General features: G+C 44.0%; 1 protein-coding gene across 1 annotated transcript in view; it reads right to left on the bottom strand.

Moving 5' to 3' along the window:
* LOC126525458 (uncharacterized) overlaps nt 1-18,505 on the bottom strand; it is an 85,506-nt gene that overhangs the window by 53,210 nt on the left and 13,791 nt on the right. The window contains exons 5-10 of the mRNA XM_050173338.3: nt 17,820-17,950; nt 16,754-16,980; nt 7,248-7,345; nt 5,150-5,233; nt 2,733-2,814; nt 2,567-2,668 (exon numbers count right to left, since the gene is read on the bottom strand). Coding sequence (XP_050029295.1) covers nt 2,567-2,668; nt 2,733-2,814; nt 5,150-5,233; nt 7,248-7,345; nt 16,754-16,980; nt 17,820-17,950 — 724 coding nt within the window. The remainder of the gene's footprint in view (nt 1-2,566; nt 2,669-2,732; nt 2,815-5,149; nt 5,234-7,247; nt 7,346-16,753; nt 16,981-17,819; nt 17,951-18,505) is intronic.

The raw sequence follows: 18,505 nt of genomic DNA, 5'->3' as shown, positions 1-18,505 counted from the left end.
TCAGCACTTTCCGTTTCGTGAACGCTGCAGGCACGGCATTCCCATCCGCCATACTGAATTACAACTCAGGCCCAACTAGAACTAAGTGCGGAAGCGAGGAAGCATGTAGGGTAGTGTAGAGAGGCCTGCTTTGCAGTCATGGCAAGAAAACAAAACTTCTGAGCATTAGCCAGCGCAGTAGTGCGCACGCCGAGACAGCGAGGGCGTTGCAAGAAAAAGTGAAGAGAGGGGAGTGGAGTTGAAAGGACGGGCAGGAGGGCGATCTTGGAAGCCACACGCCGACACTCGTAGGCAGTGCATGATGGCGGGGAGAGGGTAGAGGGACACGAAACGGATAGTTCGCCTCCGAGGAGGCTTGGGAAAACAGATTGCGGGCACACAAGGGTCGAAGGTCGTTGTTATTTTGCATCGCGGCAGCAGGTTTACGCCGTCCGTTCGCTGTAACCGATCGGCAGGGCTCTAAGAAGTTTGTTATACGTGCGATTTTATGCCATTATTTTCATGGTCGCATGGCTTTCGTTCGTTTTAAGCGAAAGTTTGTCTTAAGTGGGGCCGTTATATGTGGGCTCGACTGTAATGCAAAGTTTCTTGTAAATCCAACTGCCATCCACAGTAACCACTACAGTTAAATAAACTATTCCTTTTTAAGTTGATTAATTTCGCCAACGCTTTCCTTGGTCTCATTTTCTGATAGCTTCATAACATTGTTATAGAAAAATGAAGCCCATCGATTTCCCTAAGTTTTCTTGCTCATTGCCTATTGAGGGTCTCAACCTAGGCAGCCTTAAGTTAGCATATGAGGACGTATTGAGTAATTCCCTGCCGCTAAGTTTGCACACTACATAATGCCCAGTTTATAGGATATTCTAAATCCGCTACTGTGGTCATAGGTGGTGCTGGCTAACACTTTAGGGCAAAGTTTAATACAGGTACATAAGTATTTCTAAAGGTTTATAAAAGAAAGCAGTAGAAGTAGCTGAATTTCTAGGACATCGCATGCACCACATGCAGGTTGTGGGTTCAGTTACAGTTAAATCTCAATATATAGAAGCCGGTGAAATCAGCAATTTGCTTCATTATATCGAATTTTTTTTATAAAGTAGACTCTCTTTAAGACGAACTCAAAGGGACCACGAAAATTTAATCATCTTATCAGAAGAATAATTGGCAACATGACCAGTTGCATCCAAATATCTTACTTCAAAACGGTAAATGAAGCAGACTGAAAGCGGGGGGAAAATGACCTGAAAAGTATTTAATTAGCTGAACTTAATAGTAAACTGTTTTCAAGAGGTCTTGATACGACCTGTCTCTTTTCATTTCTTCCTCTTGTTTTCGCCTCTGTCCACGGGCAACATGCGCCGCAAGCCTCTAGTAGGGTGTCTTGATAAGCTCACCCCTCGGTGCGGTGCATCAAGGCAACCTAGCCTCCAGGACTGGCAGCAGTGGTGGTCACTCCAAATGTTAGTCTTAACCAAAGAGCCCATCTGAGGTGGTTTGTCTTAAGCAGACTTTTTTTGCACTGAGTCATGGAAAACCAAAGAAACGTTCCCATGTTGTTTGTTACATGCAAGCGTTCGGCTTAACCAAGTTCACCTTAACGGGAGTTCACTGTATTGAAATTCGACATTGTGTGCAAATAGGTACAGTCACTGAAGGATTTTTCTTACATGGAAGGGGCTGAAAGATTTTGTAATTATTAGGCAACCGGAAAAAGCAAGTCTGAATGAGAAAAAAATTATTTCGTTGAATTTGAGAGCCGGCGATGAAAGATACGGTTTCATGACATGTTCACAATATTTTCACAATCGTGGTACAAAGCGAACCTAGCCATGCCTTCGCATCCACCTTGCCCCCATGGCTGACAGTGTCGCCCACAGCAGGACGACCCTATGACGAAAAGCACTGGCAGCGGGTAGTGAATGTTTTATCTGCCTCTCGCTTGAACATGTCTTTGAAACTCGAGATTATGAAACCTTAAGTACTAAACATGCGGGAAGACAGCGCACACGATGTCACACCATCTCGGCAAGCTTACTCTTTGCACATGCGGCAGTTTACCCCGAAACAGGGTGCGTGGACTGTGGCAGTGAAATGTCATCATATCAAAATCATGTTAAACACACTTTATTATATTGAGGTTTTAAACACATGGTATCCTATGGACAAGAAATTATAAAAAGTTAAATACTCTGTTATATTGAGAATTTTGTTATACCGAGGTTTAACTATATTAATAAGGCTGATGGCTATTCTTAATGTGGTCATTGTTAATGAAAATATAAGGTTGACTTACTAACCAGGGAGCTTTATCTGCCCTACACCAGATAGAAATGAAGGCACTCAAAGTTTCCCCACAGGAGGCCCTGAAAACAAGCTATGTTCAACTTCTCAGCTGTTTTTGCATTGATCCTGCAATGAACTTCCAGTGCCCTCATGCTCCTAACTACATGAAATGGAGACGTGAAATTCTATGACATGGAATTCCATGACGTCATTATGGTCAAAACATACCAAGGCTACAGTAGTGCACCAAAATGCATTGTGCCGACTCAAAGCAGCCTACCTCTAAGCTTTGCCACCAGGGCTTCCCGGAAAGCAGGGAACCAGCCACGCAGCTCCCTCTCCAAGATGTGCACCAGAAACGGCATGGCACTTCGCAGCAGCTCTGCCGCAACAAGAAGGACAGGTCAGACTTGATGCGCAAAGCATGGCAAGAAGTTTGCTCATACCAGCATTGTAGAGCCGCAAGTCAATCATCTGGCCTTTGGGTGTCTTGTAGACGTAAGGCACAGTTGGTAGCCTCTCCTCCCCCTGGTGAATTAGCAAGTGAAGTGGTCATGCGGTGGGCCCGTTGCTCATTCGTGACACAGTTAAAAGCAAAAAGCACTCTCACACACTTTAAGAGGAAGCTTTAGCTCCGGCCCAACTTTGACACGGCCTATTCAAATACATGTAAAACGCAAAAACGTTTTTCTGAGATAACTCCTAGACCGATTTTAATTAATTTTGTTGCATTTGAAAGAGAAAGTTAAATTCTAGTGACTGTTGGAAGCGGAATTTCGATTTAGGGCCTGAATGTTTTAGGAAGGATTTTCGAAAATTCGAAAGTTTGAAAAATATAGAAGCGGAAAGTTTACAAATTAATAGCCCTGCATCAAGAACAGATATTGCGGTTCTGCAAACGGCATCCATTAGATCATCCAAAGTGGACAAATTCTATATGTCAGTTTATAGCTTACGTGGATTCGTTACGTTGTGTACAAGGGGTCTGCAAAAGCTGTATTTTTATATTACCAAATTTTTTTAGATTCATGTGTAACATATCAATTTTATCTGCTTTAGATGTACTATTAGATGCAGTTCCCAGAATTGTGATATCATTTTTCATTGCCGAGTTACAGAACTGTAAACTTGATAGCTTCGTTCTCTGGAAATTTGAAATTTTTGGCAATTTTAATAAAAAATTGACAACCTAAATAAAAAATTCGAAACCAACAGTCACTAGATTTTAGGTTTTCCTCTTAAATGCAACAAACCTCGTCAAATTTGGGGCAGTAGTTGCAGAGAAAAATGAATTCTCCTTTTACACGTATTTAGATATGGGCACCCGAGCTGAAGCTTCCTCTTGACCTTTGTGTGTGGGTGTTTGTGCACTGCTCTAAATATTGCACAAATGCTCAATGCAGCATGCTCAGGATAGCCTCATTGTGTGACCACTAACTACAGTTCTGATTCCACTGCAATAATATAATTAATAAATCAATAATTAATTGTTTAATTAATACTGCCATTTCTAATTGAAATTTTAGCAGGGTGAAGAAATGCCAGGTAAGTACTGGGTGGCGCAAGAAAGGCAAATAAAGAAGATCTATACCTACAAGTTCTGGCTATGAACTTAAAGCAAGAAGAATACAGAAAAGTAAAAACAATAGGATATAAACAAAATGATGCAATTTTGCACAGTGCAAACATGAAAAGAAGAAAGTATACTGGATAACTGTACAATAAAAATAAACAAACACGAGATAAAAACAGAAAACAAATAATAAAATAAACTTTGTATTGCAGTCATGAAAGCCAACTCGAAGTTAACAATGTCAATGGTTGTTGCAAAGCAGGATTATTTTTTTTACGAATTCCAATCCCTGTCTGTCCTTGGAAAAAAAAAAAAGAATATTTTGGACTGCTACTGTGTGCTTGAAGGGGTCTTATTGTTATATAACATTACTGCCAAAGGTAAAATCTGGAATAAAAGAGAGGGCATTAAGATTGATCCTGTCTCTTTGTTAACTTCATGAGATAATAGCAATTGCTTTTGTTTAGAGCTTGAAGGTTAGTCCTAGCTAATATGTCTTGTAGAATTGAGAAGATAAATGAAAAAAATTGTTAAATGACCAGTGTCTAAAGAAAAAACATTGCAAATTTGAACTACTGGTGCATGAAAAGTTTTCTTTACTAAAGTATGCCAATGCTGACTGCTTCATTTTCCTTGGCAGAGGCGCTGTGATACAGCGTTTGCATTCAGAAGGAATTTGCTTGGCAGTAGAGTCGTAACTTTCACAAAGTACCTTACCATGCCAAGTACTTCTGCTGTTGCCGGCATGTGCCTGCAGAAGTCTGTACTGTGATTAGAATAAAAAACAATGTGTACCACTTCAATGGATCACCCGTTATGCCATGCTAAACATCCTAACAGGATTGCGGCATACAGCTCTGAGGAACCAGATATGCAGCTGCCATTGCACAAACAGGACTACGTGTGCATGCATGGCGGAAGTGGATTGAGTATTTGCAATGATCTGCACCATCACCCTTCTTTTCATTACACTTTTGTTTTGTTACCTCAGGTGTCACTTAATATGACAAGTGCTTATCAGCGCAAGTAAGTGGTGACAGGAAGACAAGTGCAGCTATATGGTATAAAATGCAAAGTTGAATACCGGAAAAAAATAAAGACAGAATATAATTAAACTGTAAAAATAATCCTTCAAATAGGCGTGGCTCAGTTTTGATTCACATAACAAAGAAACATAAGGAACACGTGAGGTTCCTTATGACACATAAGGAACAGCTTTGTGCCAGCTATATACTAGAAGTACACGCAGTACACAGCTTGGAGAATAACTTAATAAAGGTCACTGCTCACAATGTGGCACTTCTCAAATGTCTGCTTCTTGATTTGGTAGCGCACAAACAGGCACAGCTGCTCCAGCTGGTTCTCCGCATCCGCCTGCACATGAGAACAATTGGGCCCTGTTCACAAAAGTAGCTTTTGTCCCGGATCCATCTCACCATCTTTGCTGCTCAGAGTAGTCCCCGGTAATCTTCAAAACACATTAGATGCAAACACAAATGCTATAGCACACAGTAAAGTTACCCTCACATAAGGAGCAAAGGTGCTCATAGCCCTGAATATTTCCAGAAACCAGGAATTCATTGGTGTCCCTTGTCACACTTACAGATTTTGGTGATGCTATGCTGTGTGGCACAGCTGCAGTGTGATTGAACATGCAGAAACGTGTGCGAAAAGAAAATCGCCAAAAAGTAATTGAAGAAGTAAAATTGTGCAGATCAAGTGAAAGTGGGAAGAAAAGATGAATGCAGTTGTCGCAAATGAAAGAAGTTGCGCGAAGCAGCACAAAAGGAGAGAAAGAAGAGAAAGAAAGACTAGGCTACTGAGCTGGCATTGTCAATGTTTTTTCAGAGTGGTGTGGATGCACCATCTCCAGTTGTGCTCTGGGGGTCGTCAACAGGGGGCTTCGGGGACAAGTGTCATGAAATCTGTTCAATATATTGTGAACTTGAAGGCACATATAAACAGGAAACACAGGCTAGGACAGATCCTCAGAACATACTTCTGGAATACCAGTCCTCTATGACATCACTGCTATGCAAGTTTTATTCGTTTTCGATGGAAGAATTTGTCACGTCTCTGCTGTTGCACTATAAACATGTTGGACATCGGAATTACCAGAGAAGGCATAAGTCTTGGATTTTGTCATTTTTTCCAGAAATACAAGCCGGTTATATCAGCTTTTAAGTTTTTAGGCACGCTCATGGATGATCATGGGACATTATAGAATTTACTTGGTTGCCAACAATGAGTTCAGAAAGTGTGAAGGCACATAATAAATAGCGGACATGCCAAAGTGGTGGCACTTGATACGACGATCAACAGGCATGCTTACTACTACCACTGCTGCCAAGTTGTTTATCAAGGCGAAAGCCTTAAGTGTCTCATGGGTAAAAAAATCTATTGTCGGGCATTATAAAAAAATTGACCGTCCAGCATTATGGCACCAAAATTCAATGGCACCAAAATTGATGGTGCCACCTGTGACTATTGGTGGGACTGCAAGCCACGACCATTGGTGGGAGTCGAACCCACGACCTTTTGTGTTAATGAAGGCAGTTAGTTAAGGCATTCGAACCCACAGCCTATGGTGCTAAGGCACAGTTAATTAAGATAAGAGTTAATTAAGCCACTCAAACTTACAACCTTTGGTTGGAGTCAAACCCATGACCCTTGGTTTTAATTAAGGTCGAACCCACAACCTTTGGTGGGAGTCGACCCCTCGACCTTTGGTGTGACCGAAATTTAAAGGCACCAAATTTTACGATGCCCCCAGTGATTGTTGAACCCACGGCACTTTGTGTTAATTAAGGCAAAGTTAATTATGGCACACTTAATTAAGACATATTTATTTAAGGCACCAGGACCGACTACCTTTGCTTGGTGAAAACAAGTAATAGGAAGTAAAAATGCACTCGAATGAGAATGTCAAGTAATTTTATGAATGTCTCGTGAGCACATAGGCTCTCCCCTTCATCCTCTTTAGTGCATGCTGAAGTGACTGTCACCTTTTTTTTAACTTTCATTGAGGGCAATGAACTGTTTACAGCTTATTAGAATTGCTTGTCTTCTTCACTACCTGCTTGCATAGCATCACAGCTATGTGATACTACTGTAGTGCCTGATTCATTAACCAAACAGTTTCTCTGGACAAAAACAGCCAACATATGCAAAAATATGTGACATGACACTGCCATTGAAATTAAAAAGGGAAGCCTACACCTTCATATTCTCCACTGATAACATTGTCAAAGAAACGAAAATGGGGTTTTGGAAACAACCAGTGTAACAGTAAACTGATTGGTTTAGTGTTTCTTTTTTCCTGTGCTTTTAATAACACACAAGCTCAAGACAGCAATTAATAAGTGCATGTTATAAGAAGGCCACCCACCTCGATGGTGAGCTCAGCAACGAGATGCTTGACCCGTTCCTCTTGCAGCCTGGACACGAGCAGAGTGGCCGACACAGAGGGCAGTCCAACCAGGGCATCTGTAGGACAGCGCTTCATATGTAGTACAAGAAACAAGAAGCCCCTTGTCATAGCACACGCTTTCGCTTTAGAGGAACCAAGGAGAAGGTACCAGGCAATGTGAGAATCAGACTCAGTATGCGAATGCAGGAGCTGCAGGTGAAAATGTTCAAAGGCCACAACTTGAACCTGTCTATGAACAGTTTCTACTTGCCACTCCTAACAAACACAAACACCACACGATTCTCTGAACAGGGTAATCAGCTATTACCAAGAGTTAACACTAATTAAAGAAAATATGAAGCCACATTCATTTGGAGCACACTTCCAGCTATCATGAAATCACAGGATCATGACAGGATCATCACTCGCTATCTATTATCTATGTTATTGACGAAATCAGCCCTGTCCTAACTCACATATATAATCTATCTTTAAACTCTGTTGCATTACCATTACAAATGAAGAAGGCAAAAGTTGTTGTTATACATAAAGGAGGTTCTAAAAATGACTTAAGTAAATACAGACCTGTGTCTCTCTTAGCTATTTTCTTTAAGGGCCTTGACAAATTAATTTTTGTGAGCATTTCCAGTTTTATGAAAATATTCCATCTTACCACCAAAATGCAATTTGGCCTTAGGCAACAATCCTCTACAGAGCTGGCACTATTACGACAGAAAAAATAATTATAGACAAAATAGAAAATAAAATGGTTACATTAGGAGTTTATGTAGATTTCTCCAAGGCCTTTGACAGGATAAATCACATGACTAATTGAAAACCTTTCTACATATGGAGTGTGGGGATGCGCGACTCTCGCGCGTCCCCTGATGTTTTTCCCGCATGGCGCGTCTCCTGCAGGGCGGCTTCGCCCGCCGCGTGGCCTGGCGCCCGCGGCGGTCGGAGTGGTTGAAGCGCAGTGCGAGAGATGGCGCTAGTGTTGCGCTGCTAACGCCGCCGACAGGCGAGGTTACTTGGGCGCCGAAAGGTAGGCGCTTGCTCTCTTTGGGTTCGGGAAGCGAGCGGGACGGACGTGCCGCCCGCGCGTGCGCCGACCATGCTTCTGCGAGACCGTCTCGCGTGGCCGCCTTGGACACCGTTCGCGTGACAGTACGCGCGAGCGACCAGGCGTTGGGATCCAGCATGGGGCGAACATATTCGCTCGCAATGCGGTCGCGGTAAGTCGGACTTCTAGATTTGTCGCGCGCCCATCGGCATGTTTTGGGGGTAGCAACTCGGCTAGCAGGCATTGATCTATGAAAGGTGCAATAAATGCCCTTGTGACTGTTTGCACTACTGTGTTGTCGTTCCTTTGCCCCCAAGAGTACGGAGGAGAACCCCGTATCTCCCCCACCTGGCTGCCCAACGTGGACCTCTTGGGGCATCGGACGATAATTTTAACAGTGTTGCTTCGTTCGAGACCTTTGTTTGAACCGAAGCGTAGGCCTAGCGTGGATTTTGATCGCTAGCGTCGGCGGCGTGCTTTCTTGAGCGAGGCGACGGTGGCTGTAGTGTGTTTGAACTTATCAACATGCTAAGCCTTTTCGCAAGTGTTTTTTTTAAAGGGACACTAAAGGGAAACAATAAATCAGTTTAAACTAATGGAGCATTGTTTGAGAACCCTGCAGGCAGTCATTTCAAAAAGATGGTTTGATTATTAGATGAGAAAATGAAGGTCCAAGTATCAGTATTTGAATTTCGCGCCGAAACCCCAGCGCCGGTACGTCAGCGTGACGTCAGGGATTCCAACGCATATTTTCGCATTTGGGCCGCGTTGGCTGAATAAATGTTCCCGAAACTTGCAATGTTTAATATTTGGTTCCTTTAGAACACAATGTAGTCAATCTGTACCACTATATATATTTAGTAGGCCCTAGAAGATGCCATCAAAATCCATGACGTCACAGCCCCCAGGTGCGGGAACTCAAGTAGGCGTCGCCACCCGTATTTCGTTCTTGCGCTTTTTCTGGCTTACCAAACGTCTTATCGTTGTAAGAGTTGTGTTTTTGTTGTTGTAGAACGGTAATTTACTGATTCAGAAGAAATCATTTTTCACTTTAGTGTCCCTTTAATGACATTCGTCAGTACGAGAGCCACGTGGTCTGCATCCTGGGAGAGCGAGGCTGAGCGCCCGCGGAGCAGTGGCAAGCCTGAAGCGAGTGAGTACGGAAGCCTCGTGGGTGGTCCGAATTTCTTATGTAAATAGCTTCTTCTATCTCTTTGACTCGGATGAAGTCGCGGCTCTGGGAGCCGGGTGGCCGCGGGCCACGGGTGCCACTACGGGCTGACTGGTATTGCGGCCTGGCACCGGGCGCTCCGACACCTTCTGGGACGGTGGGCGCCGTCAACTCGGATGCTGTGTGCACCGAGCGGAGTAGGACCACCTCACAGAGCTGACGTCTCCTCGCGGCTGCCTGTTTTGCGCTCAGTTTGGGTGTTGTTTTTGGATGCCGGTTGTTGTCAGAGTAGCGACGCTTTAGGCCTAAGGCTTTACGAAGCTGCCTGTCGCACGTGGAGGGACACAACCTGGTGGACCGTGGCGTTGAGGCGTTGCAATTTGCTTCCCTCATTCTATTTAGCCTCGCACGAATTGAAATTACTCGTTCGACTCAAGGAAGCGAGCTTCGTTCACGTGAACTTAGCATCTGAGTAGCTGCCCGATCTTTTGCTAGCCGAGTTGAACATCGTACCACGTGGGCGATGCGCATGCAGAATTCCTCTCCCTTGCACTACTTTAGTGTTTGCCGAGTGTGTTGAGTTTACGCAGCGTGATTGGAGTCACCCCTGGTTTGCTGTCACCTGCACATCGTCTGCGCTGCTGCTCCGGACTACGATCGAGCCACCCCGGGCGATGGTGATGCTGTGGCCGGTTCGGCGCAGCGACTTCGGCGGCCTCCTGTATCCAACTCACAACCCTCGGCGGCGGACAAAAGAGCCGGCAGTCACCGACAGCTACGACGGCTCTTGCCGGCAGGGCGCGTCGGCGCGAGCGACGCTTGCTCGTACCGACTACTGCGTCGTCGTCTCCGGAGTCCTGGCCTGGGATCGTGCCGTCGAGTCGCAAAGCTGCTGTTGTGACCGGCGGACGCCAGCGGTGTACCCCAAGGACAGTCGGCTCGCATGTTATGGACAGCGTGTGGACATTTCCTCAGCGCGGCCACTGTGGCATGTACTATCTTGTTCGCGAAGCACGGGTTAATGTTAGACCGTGTCACATGTTTCGCCGGAATAAGAAGTGATTTAAGGTTGGGGGGATGTGGGGATGCGCGACTCTCGCGCGTCCCCTGATGTTTTTCCCGCATAGCGCGTCTCCTGCAGGGCGGCTTTGCCCGCCGCGTGGCCTGGCGCCCGCGGCGGTCGGAGTGGTTGAAGCGCAGTGCGAGAGATGGCGCTAGTGTTGCGCTGCTAACGCCGCCGACAGGCGAGGTTACTTGGGCGCCGAAAGGAAGGCGCTTGCTCTCTTTGGGTTCGGGAAGCGAGCGGGACGGACGTGCCGCCCGCGCGTGCGCCGACCATGCTTCTGCGAGACCGTCTCGCGTGGCCGCCTTGGACACCGTTCGCATGACAGTACGCGCGAGCGACCAGGCGTTGGGATCCAGCATGGGGCGAACATATTTGCTCGCAATGTGGTCGCGGTAAGTCGGACTTCTAGATTTGTCGCGCGCCCATCGGCATGTTTTGGGGATAGCAACTCGGCTAGCAGGCATTGATCTATGAAAGGTGCAATAAATGCCCTTGTGACTGTTTGCACTACTGTGTTGTCGTTCCTTTGTCCCCAAGAGTACGGATGAGAGCCCCGTATCTCCCACAGGAGTAAGAGGTGCGCTATTTGATCTGATCACTAGTTATATCAGTGGCTGCGTTCAATATGTTGCACTTGGTCATTCAACATTGGGTTATAAGCACAAAAGACATGACATACCCAAGGTAGCATTTTAGAGTATTTGTTATTTAATATTTATTTTAATTATTTAGTGCACATAGACAATGAAGTAGATTACATAATTTACACAGATGATACAACTTTATTTACTTCAGGAACTGAAGTTAACAGCTTCATAGTCAAAGCAAACGTAGTAGTAAAAAAATTACAAGCATGGTCTATGAAGGATGCTCTCTTGACCAACACAGGCAAGCAAAAGCAGTCAGTTAACACAGTCACAGTTGTACACAGTCAACAAGACTCTTACATTAAGCAGCAATGTTATCAATATAACTGGAGAAGTTAGAACATTTTGGATCACTTTTAACAACTTTTATGTTGTGGGATATGCACATTGAAAATTTGACAGGCAAACTACCCCTGACTTCAGAAATTTAAGGGGATTTCAAAACACACTGCCTGAGGAAACTAAGCAGCTAACATATTTTGCTGTTTGAACTGCACACAACATACTGCCACTTGGTGTAGGGAACTACTACGTTAACAAAGATGAACAAATTAATAACATTGCAAAAGGACACGTTAGGAGCTGTTGCCTATGTACCTTTTTTAGCTCCCTTCGTATCACTTTACTCAATTTTATGTGTTAAGGAAGTAACTGATCTTTGTCCCATGCATATTCTCTGCCTGTATAATTCACAAATTGAGCACAGAATCACTTTTTTATCGGAAACTGCGAATTTACAGAGAAACCCGAATCGCTACACAACACGACACTATAAACTATGGTGTGTCCCGTGGCCGCACACAAATTATGAAATGCAAGCATTGAAACATGCTTTTCCGTCAACTCTAAATAACCATAGTTTAAATTATATGTCCATTAAAAACCTTTCTTATAAAAACCCCAAGAAATTATTTTTGTGATTTCTTTCTGTAGTTTCAATAGTTGTTGGAGTTAAATATAGCTTTAGATTTCAGTCGGTTATTATTGTATTATCTGAAGGAACTGCTTGCCATACACTAATTATGTTGATCATCTGTCTGCATACAACTGCCTGAGGTATTTTCAGGAGATGGGAGTTTTGTAAAGCCACGATACAATGGCTTTTTTCCCCATCTTCTCAGCCATGTGATGTAACGCATGTCTGGAACAAAAGGACTAAATATACTCATCTAACTTCAATCTCCAGACCTGCCAACCTTAGCAGTTGAAAAATACTATGGTTGAAGCCAGAAAATACTAGTATTTGGTGAAAGTTGTGTTGTTGCTCAAGATATCAGCTGTCTATTTAAAAAATGTAGAAAGAGTGTTCTGTGGAGATGCTGTGAAGACTCCTATATAGCCGCAGGATGAATAATTTACACCATAAACAAACAAAGCTGCCCATGTTTATTTACGGTCCATTCATGTAACAGTGGCCAATATTTGGCTCCCATTATATCAATAAGCAGATGGTGCTAGAGTGGGTATGGTGCTAGGGTGGGTAAGTCCGATTAATCTCGCAGGTTCAAAAGCAAGAAACCAGGCTGAGTAATCGGTTCGAGACTGTTTTGCTTTTCTTTAAAATAAATCTTACCCTATACTGAACACAAATAAGAAATTTCTAATTTATTAAAGTCAATACAACAGTTCTAAACAAGGTCTAAAAAAGGAGGCATTTTATGATAAAATTGTAAAAGTTGGCAGGTGTGCATTTCACAGTTTTCTAAATTTATATTTACTTAAGCCAGTTTAAACTTAAGCAGATTATCTCTTACAGTGTAATGTACTTTTTTTAGTCTTAATTCTGAATGTTTTGTTCTTTTTGTAATCATAGCTTTGTATAGACTGTTTCAAATGGTTGTTACTTTTCTGCTTTGTATTCTTCAAATCCTCTGTATTCCTGTTGCTAATAGTGGATACTGGTATTACAGGAGGTACCCCCGAAAGTTTTTACTTTGGGACCTCCTTTGCTAACTCCTTTTTCATGCAGTTGCTGTAGGTAGTTGTTTTCATGCAGTTTGTTTCTTTTTTGCCTCCTTCTCAAATAAACACATTTCTTTTCTCTGAAATAACAACAGCATAAATAATGGATACTGTAAAGCTTTATGCTATCAAATAAGGCCACAGGTTACAGTGGTCTACCCGAGAGCTCACTCAAAAACACTGACATCTTGGGTCCAGTACTTGCAAACTTGTTCAATGGATCTGTTCTATCGGGTACATACCTGGCCAGCTCAACATTGAAAGAGTGGTAGCAATATACCAAGTAGATCACCCAAATGACTCAGCAAGCTATCATACAATAACCATTTTATCATGTATTAATATGCTCTTCAAAAAAACTTATTGCAAAGCATGTCACAAGCTATCTTGAAAAATGCCACATATTTTCAAATGCACAACATGGTTTACGAACTGGTTACTCTGTTACAACTGCCATAAGCTCCCTAATGGAAATTATAAACCAAGCACCTAACAAGAACTACTTCGCACTCGGCGTGTTCTTGGATATTAGAAAAGTATTTAACTCGGTAGATCACAGTGTACTATTACAAAAATTAGAACATTACGGTTTCAGAGGACAAGCACTTGGCTTTTTTCGCGGCTATTTAACAAATCGTAAGCAATACATAGTAGTCAGAGACCAAGAATCTTCACTAAAGACAGTAAAAATGGGCATTCCGCAAGGGTTAACAACTGGGTCCACTACTCTTCCCTCTCTTCATCAACGATTATCCTAGATCACTCAGATTTTCTCATTCTACCTTATACGTGGATGATACAGCTCTAATAATTTCACAACAGTCACTACAGGAAGCAGAAGACATCGCTCAAAGTTAGCTGCAGAATACCTGGGCATAGTTGAAACTGACAAACTTGTTTTAAACTCAAGAAAAACCAAGTGCGTAGTATTTGCTTCTAAATGAAGAATTCCTACTAAGTGCAACTTGAACCTTGGAGACACACTAATCCAACAAATTAGTAGTGTGGGGATGCGTGACTCTCACGCCTCCCCTGAGATCTAGTTTTCCCGCATAGCTCGTCTCCTGCAGGGCGGCTTCGCCCGCCGCGTGGCCTGGCGCCCGCGGCGGTCGGAGTGGTTGAAGCGCAGTGCGAGAGATGGCGCTAGTGTTGCGCTGCGGCGGGGTTACTTAGGCGCGAGAAAGAAAGGCTCTTGGCTTTTTCCCGGCGGGTCGGGGGACAGCGTGGACGTCCCGAGCGCCGCCGACCCATGCTTCTGCGAGACCGCCTCGCGTGGCCGCCTTGGAACGCGCCACCGTCCGCGTGACCGTACACGCGAATGACCAGGCGTTGGGATCCAGCATGGGGCGAACATATTCGCTCGCCATGCGGTCGCGGTAAGTCGGACTTCTAGATTTGTCGCGCGCCCATCGGCATGTTTTGGGGATAGCAACTCGGCTAGCAGGCATTGATCTATGAAAGGTGCAATAAATGCCCTTGTGATTGTTTGCACTACTGTGTTGTCGTTCCTTTGTCCCAAGAGTACGGAGGAGAACCCCATATCTCCCACAGTAGTCATAAATATCTAGGAATAAGTCTTAGCTCGTCACTACACAGGGCTCCACATATTGAACAAGTAACTAAAAAAACAGTTTTTGGTTGTTATACCTTATTAAAGGTGAACAAACATTTCAATCATCAAATGCTACATCTAATTTATTTCAGCATATTTCATTGCCATTTAACGTGTTTCATAGAATTCCGGGGCTTCGCCTACGCCTTGTACATTGATCCTATAATCAAAATTCAGGAACATGCTGTGAGAATAATTGCATCAGCCACAAAGGACCCACCATCTCCGTAGCTTTTTGCACAGTTAAATATAAGGCCACTTATCCAAGCTTGGGATTATAACACAGCTCTACTAATCCATAGAATACTAACCACAAACAAGCAGATCTGTGATCAATATTTTTCATGCCTACAAGGGACACTAGACAAGCTGAGCGTAATAAATTCAACTAGCCGAAACCTCATAATGTATACAGTCAATGTTCCCTATCATTTGTCAGTGCAAAATTCTGGAATGAAATACCCAGCTTCAGTAGAAAACTTCCAAATGCTATTCTATTATTAATACATCAAAAATAAAGGACCCCTCACCAGGTCTGGCCATCTTGAGCTGACACGCACAGTGCATACAATGCCTGCTCACAATCGTGTCTGCTAAGAATTACATCGCTACACGCCACAGAAAGAGCTGAAATTTCAAAATAAACGCAGTTTGCTCTTCTCCTCACGGGCACCACGCTCTAAAATGGGGGGGATGATGTACATCAGCAAAGGCAAATACATGTATATATGCTGTGATGCCGTTCATAGTGACACGTGACACATCAAGAACTATTCAAGGGAACAACAGTTATTTGCGTAATCTATTGCTTCAACAGAAGAACTAAAGTTTAGAGAAATAATAAAACACACAAACCGAATGTCTGCATGTTCTCATTTTACTTCACACTGCAGCAAGAGAGATGTACTTACGTTTCACCTGCTTGTTACCACGTCGTGCAGTTGCGTGAGGTGAGAGCGAAACTATGTCGTTTTTTACCATGTTACGGCGCGCGCAACCATGCACTGTGATCAGCTTGCGTCTGCCTGTGTTTGTGTAGCACTGACTTATGCGACTAGTCAGGTGTTCTCGTGCACAGTGCGCAAAATCGTGCGCTGCGCAAACAAGACATACACCCAGCTTGCGTGCACGCCCATCAGTGGAAGTGTGCCATGCAGCACAAAAGCAAACGAGACGAAAAAGATAAGAAGGCGGGGCCCATGACGTATGCGTCACGCGATCCTCTAGCTGTGGAATGGGAGAACACTGCGAAGGAATTTCGCTTGCAGAGGCTAGACGGGCAAAGTGGAGAGATTGTCCATCTTGGCGGTGATGCTCGCCTCCTGAAATCATCGGCTTGCGGCACTGAAATATTTCTATCTCGACTATTAACGAACCAATTTGAAAAATTCTTGCTGTAGAACGCTCCCAAGAGGGCATGCAACGACTTCCAGCATATAACCAAAATTTGCTTTGTGGCCTGGTTAAGGACCCTTTAAACCATGTAATAAGAATACCTACTTTTTGCTCTTTGCTTTGGGTTGCAATTTTGCTGACTTTTATGATATGGATCCAAAACTAGCCAAATAGGCTGAGGATCCAGATGATACTGTCAATCATATTGTATTACACTATGCCGGATTTCTTTTCATCACTATAAGCCTATGTCTGTGTCCACTTCAGGACGAAGGTCTCTCCCAGTCATCTCCAATTTTCACTTGAATGTGCTAACTGATTCCAAGCCATGCCTGTAAATTTGCTAACTTCATCACACGACCTAATCCTCTGCTGTCCTTGACTGCTCCTCCCTTCCCTTGGCATCCATTATGTAACTCTAATAGACCACCAATTTTCTGCCCCATGCATTACATGGCCCGCCCAGCTCAATTTTTTCCTTCTTAATGTAACCTGATATTGATCAATAAACCTGAAATATAAATTCCAATGTGCAGCGACCATAGCACGAGGCTTCGTTCCACCCTCACCTAGGAGCAAGAAGGAGGCTCGTGCTAGGGCAGCTCCTGCAGCCCACAGGCTGAGGAAGTGTGGGTGGCCAAGGCGGTTGCGAGCTGTGACCAGCAGCAGGCGGAGGGCCAGTGCCACATCCCGCAGTAGCACCTGCCACGTGCCCGTCCGACCACTCTGGACTGCACGGCTCAGCCGCCAGCGGTAGGTGCATCCCGGGAAAACACGACTGCCTACCTCAAACTCCCTGCAAGTGGTGGGAACACAGTGCACCTGCTCTGTACACAATGTTACACAAGAGTAACTGGCACTCAAACGATTGATGACTTTGGGACCCTCATCTGTATATTGTCTCTTACACATTCTTTGCAATTAAAGAATAATAAACTGAAACTAAACTTGAAAAAAAAAATATTTTGTGAGGTCTCTGAAGCAGCTCTAAAGAGTGTCTGCATCAAGAGAGCTACTACAAAAGGAGTTGAAACTAAAGTTTACCTGATCAGAAAAGACTAGCTACTATTAGCTTTCCAGCAGCTGCTTCTCACAAAAGCTTTTAAGCACCACATATACTCCATTTCATACACAGCAGTGAATGCTATGAAGACTAGAAAGATTTCTTGCACTGTGTGCTTTCGCAAACAATACTAGTGCATTACACATAAAAGACCTAGGCATGCGTCATATAATTCAATGTAAAATTAAACATCATACTTTATGTCACAAAATGTGATGTAGCTGTTATACGGAAGGTGTCAGGAATGCGAAACTTTTAACTACCAAACAAGTGGAGTAACATGTTTCCACAACCAGGGACCACACCGCACCGCTTGCACTCATGGCAAAAACATAGTATGTTCCATACTTGAAGCACATAAGTATGCGAATAATATGTGATTTGGCCTAATCTGAAGTCCACAATTTGTGGTAGTAATAAATTAGTCATACCAGTGCAAGTGTTGCAGATCAAGAGAAGCTGCACTACGAGGTGAACAGAGTCAGACTTCAAAGACCACGCTACATACATAGCTTCCGAAGTGTTTGGTAAGCGTGAAATACAGTATAGTTGAGCATGAGCGTGCGCCCTACCCACGGTCCTGGATGGAGCGGAGCTGTGTCTGGTCCAGCTTGGGCGGCCGACCCTTGGCATCCCGCACCACGGCATCGGCCTCATCAAAGTTTGGTGCTGTGAACACATCCCGCAGGCTGGTTGTGCGAGTCTGCGCAAAGAAGTAAGTGGGCACATTTAAGCACGGCACTCCCAGGACGCACCTACTGTGCCTGACAAAACACATCGTACTATATACTGAAACAGGAGATCTCTTCACCCGGACTACTTCCTCTAAACATTCTATCCTTACAAGCCACCTGACACACTTAGAGGTTGAGTGTGCCTTTTTCATATCAGGGTTCCTATTCACAAGAACATTTTATGCTAGAATTCTTCGTAAGAGAAATTCCTAGCCAATCCTGACGCTGGACATATTAGTGAAGGTAGACAACCAATACCTCGATATCTCTTTCTTCATGTAATAGCGTGCTTTAACCCTTTCGCAGTCATGGACGTACCGGCACGTCTTCACGCTTCCCCCCCACAGTGTCACTGACATACCGGTACGTTCTCTATCGTGCGTTCAAAATTTCGCGCCTCAGTGCAAAGCTGGAGCTCCTGGACTGGCCACGCCATCTGTTGACTCTTTCTACAAACTCGTATTTTCGCCTCGACCTGTGTAATACATGTATTTAAGAGAACGGTGCGACTGCCACTCGCCCCC

This window comes from Dermacentor andersoni, chromosome 8 (genome assembly GCF_023375885.2).
Source record: "Dermacentor andersoni chromosome 8, qqDerAnde1_hic_scaffold, whole genome shotgun sequence".
Lineage (NCBI taxonomy): Eukaryota > Metazoa > Arthropoda > Arachnida > Ixodida > Ixodidae > Dermacentor > Dermacentor andersoni.
The sequence above is the reverse complement of the archived record's forward strand: the minus strand, read 5'-3'. Positions and strand labels throughout refer to the sequence as shown.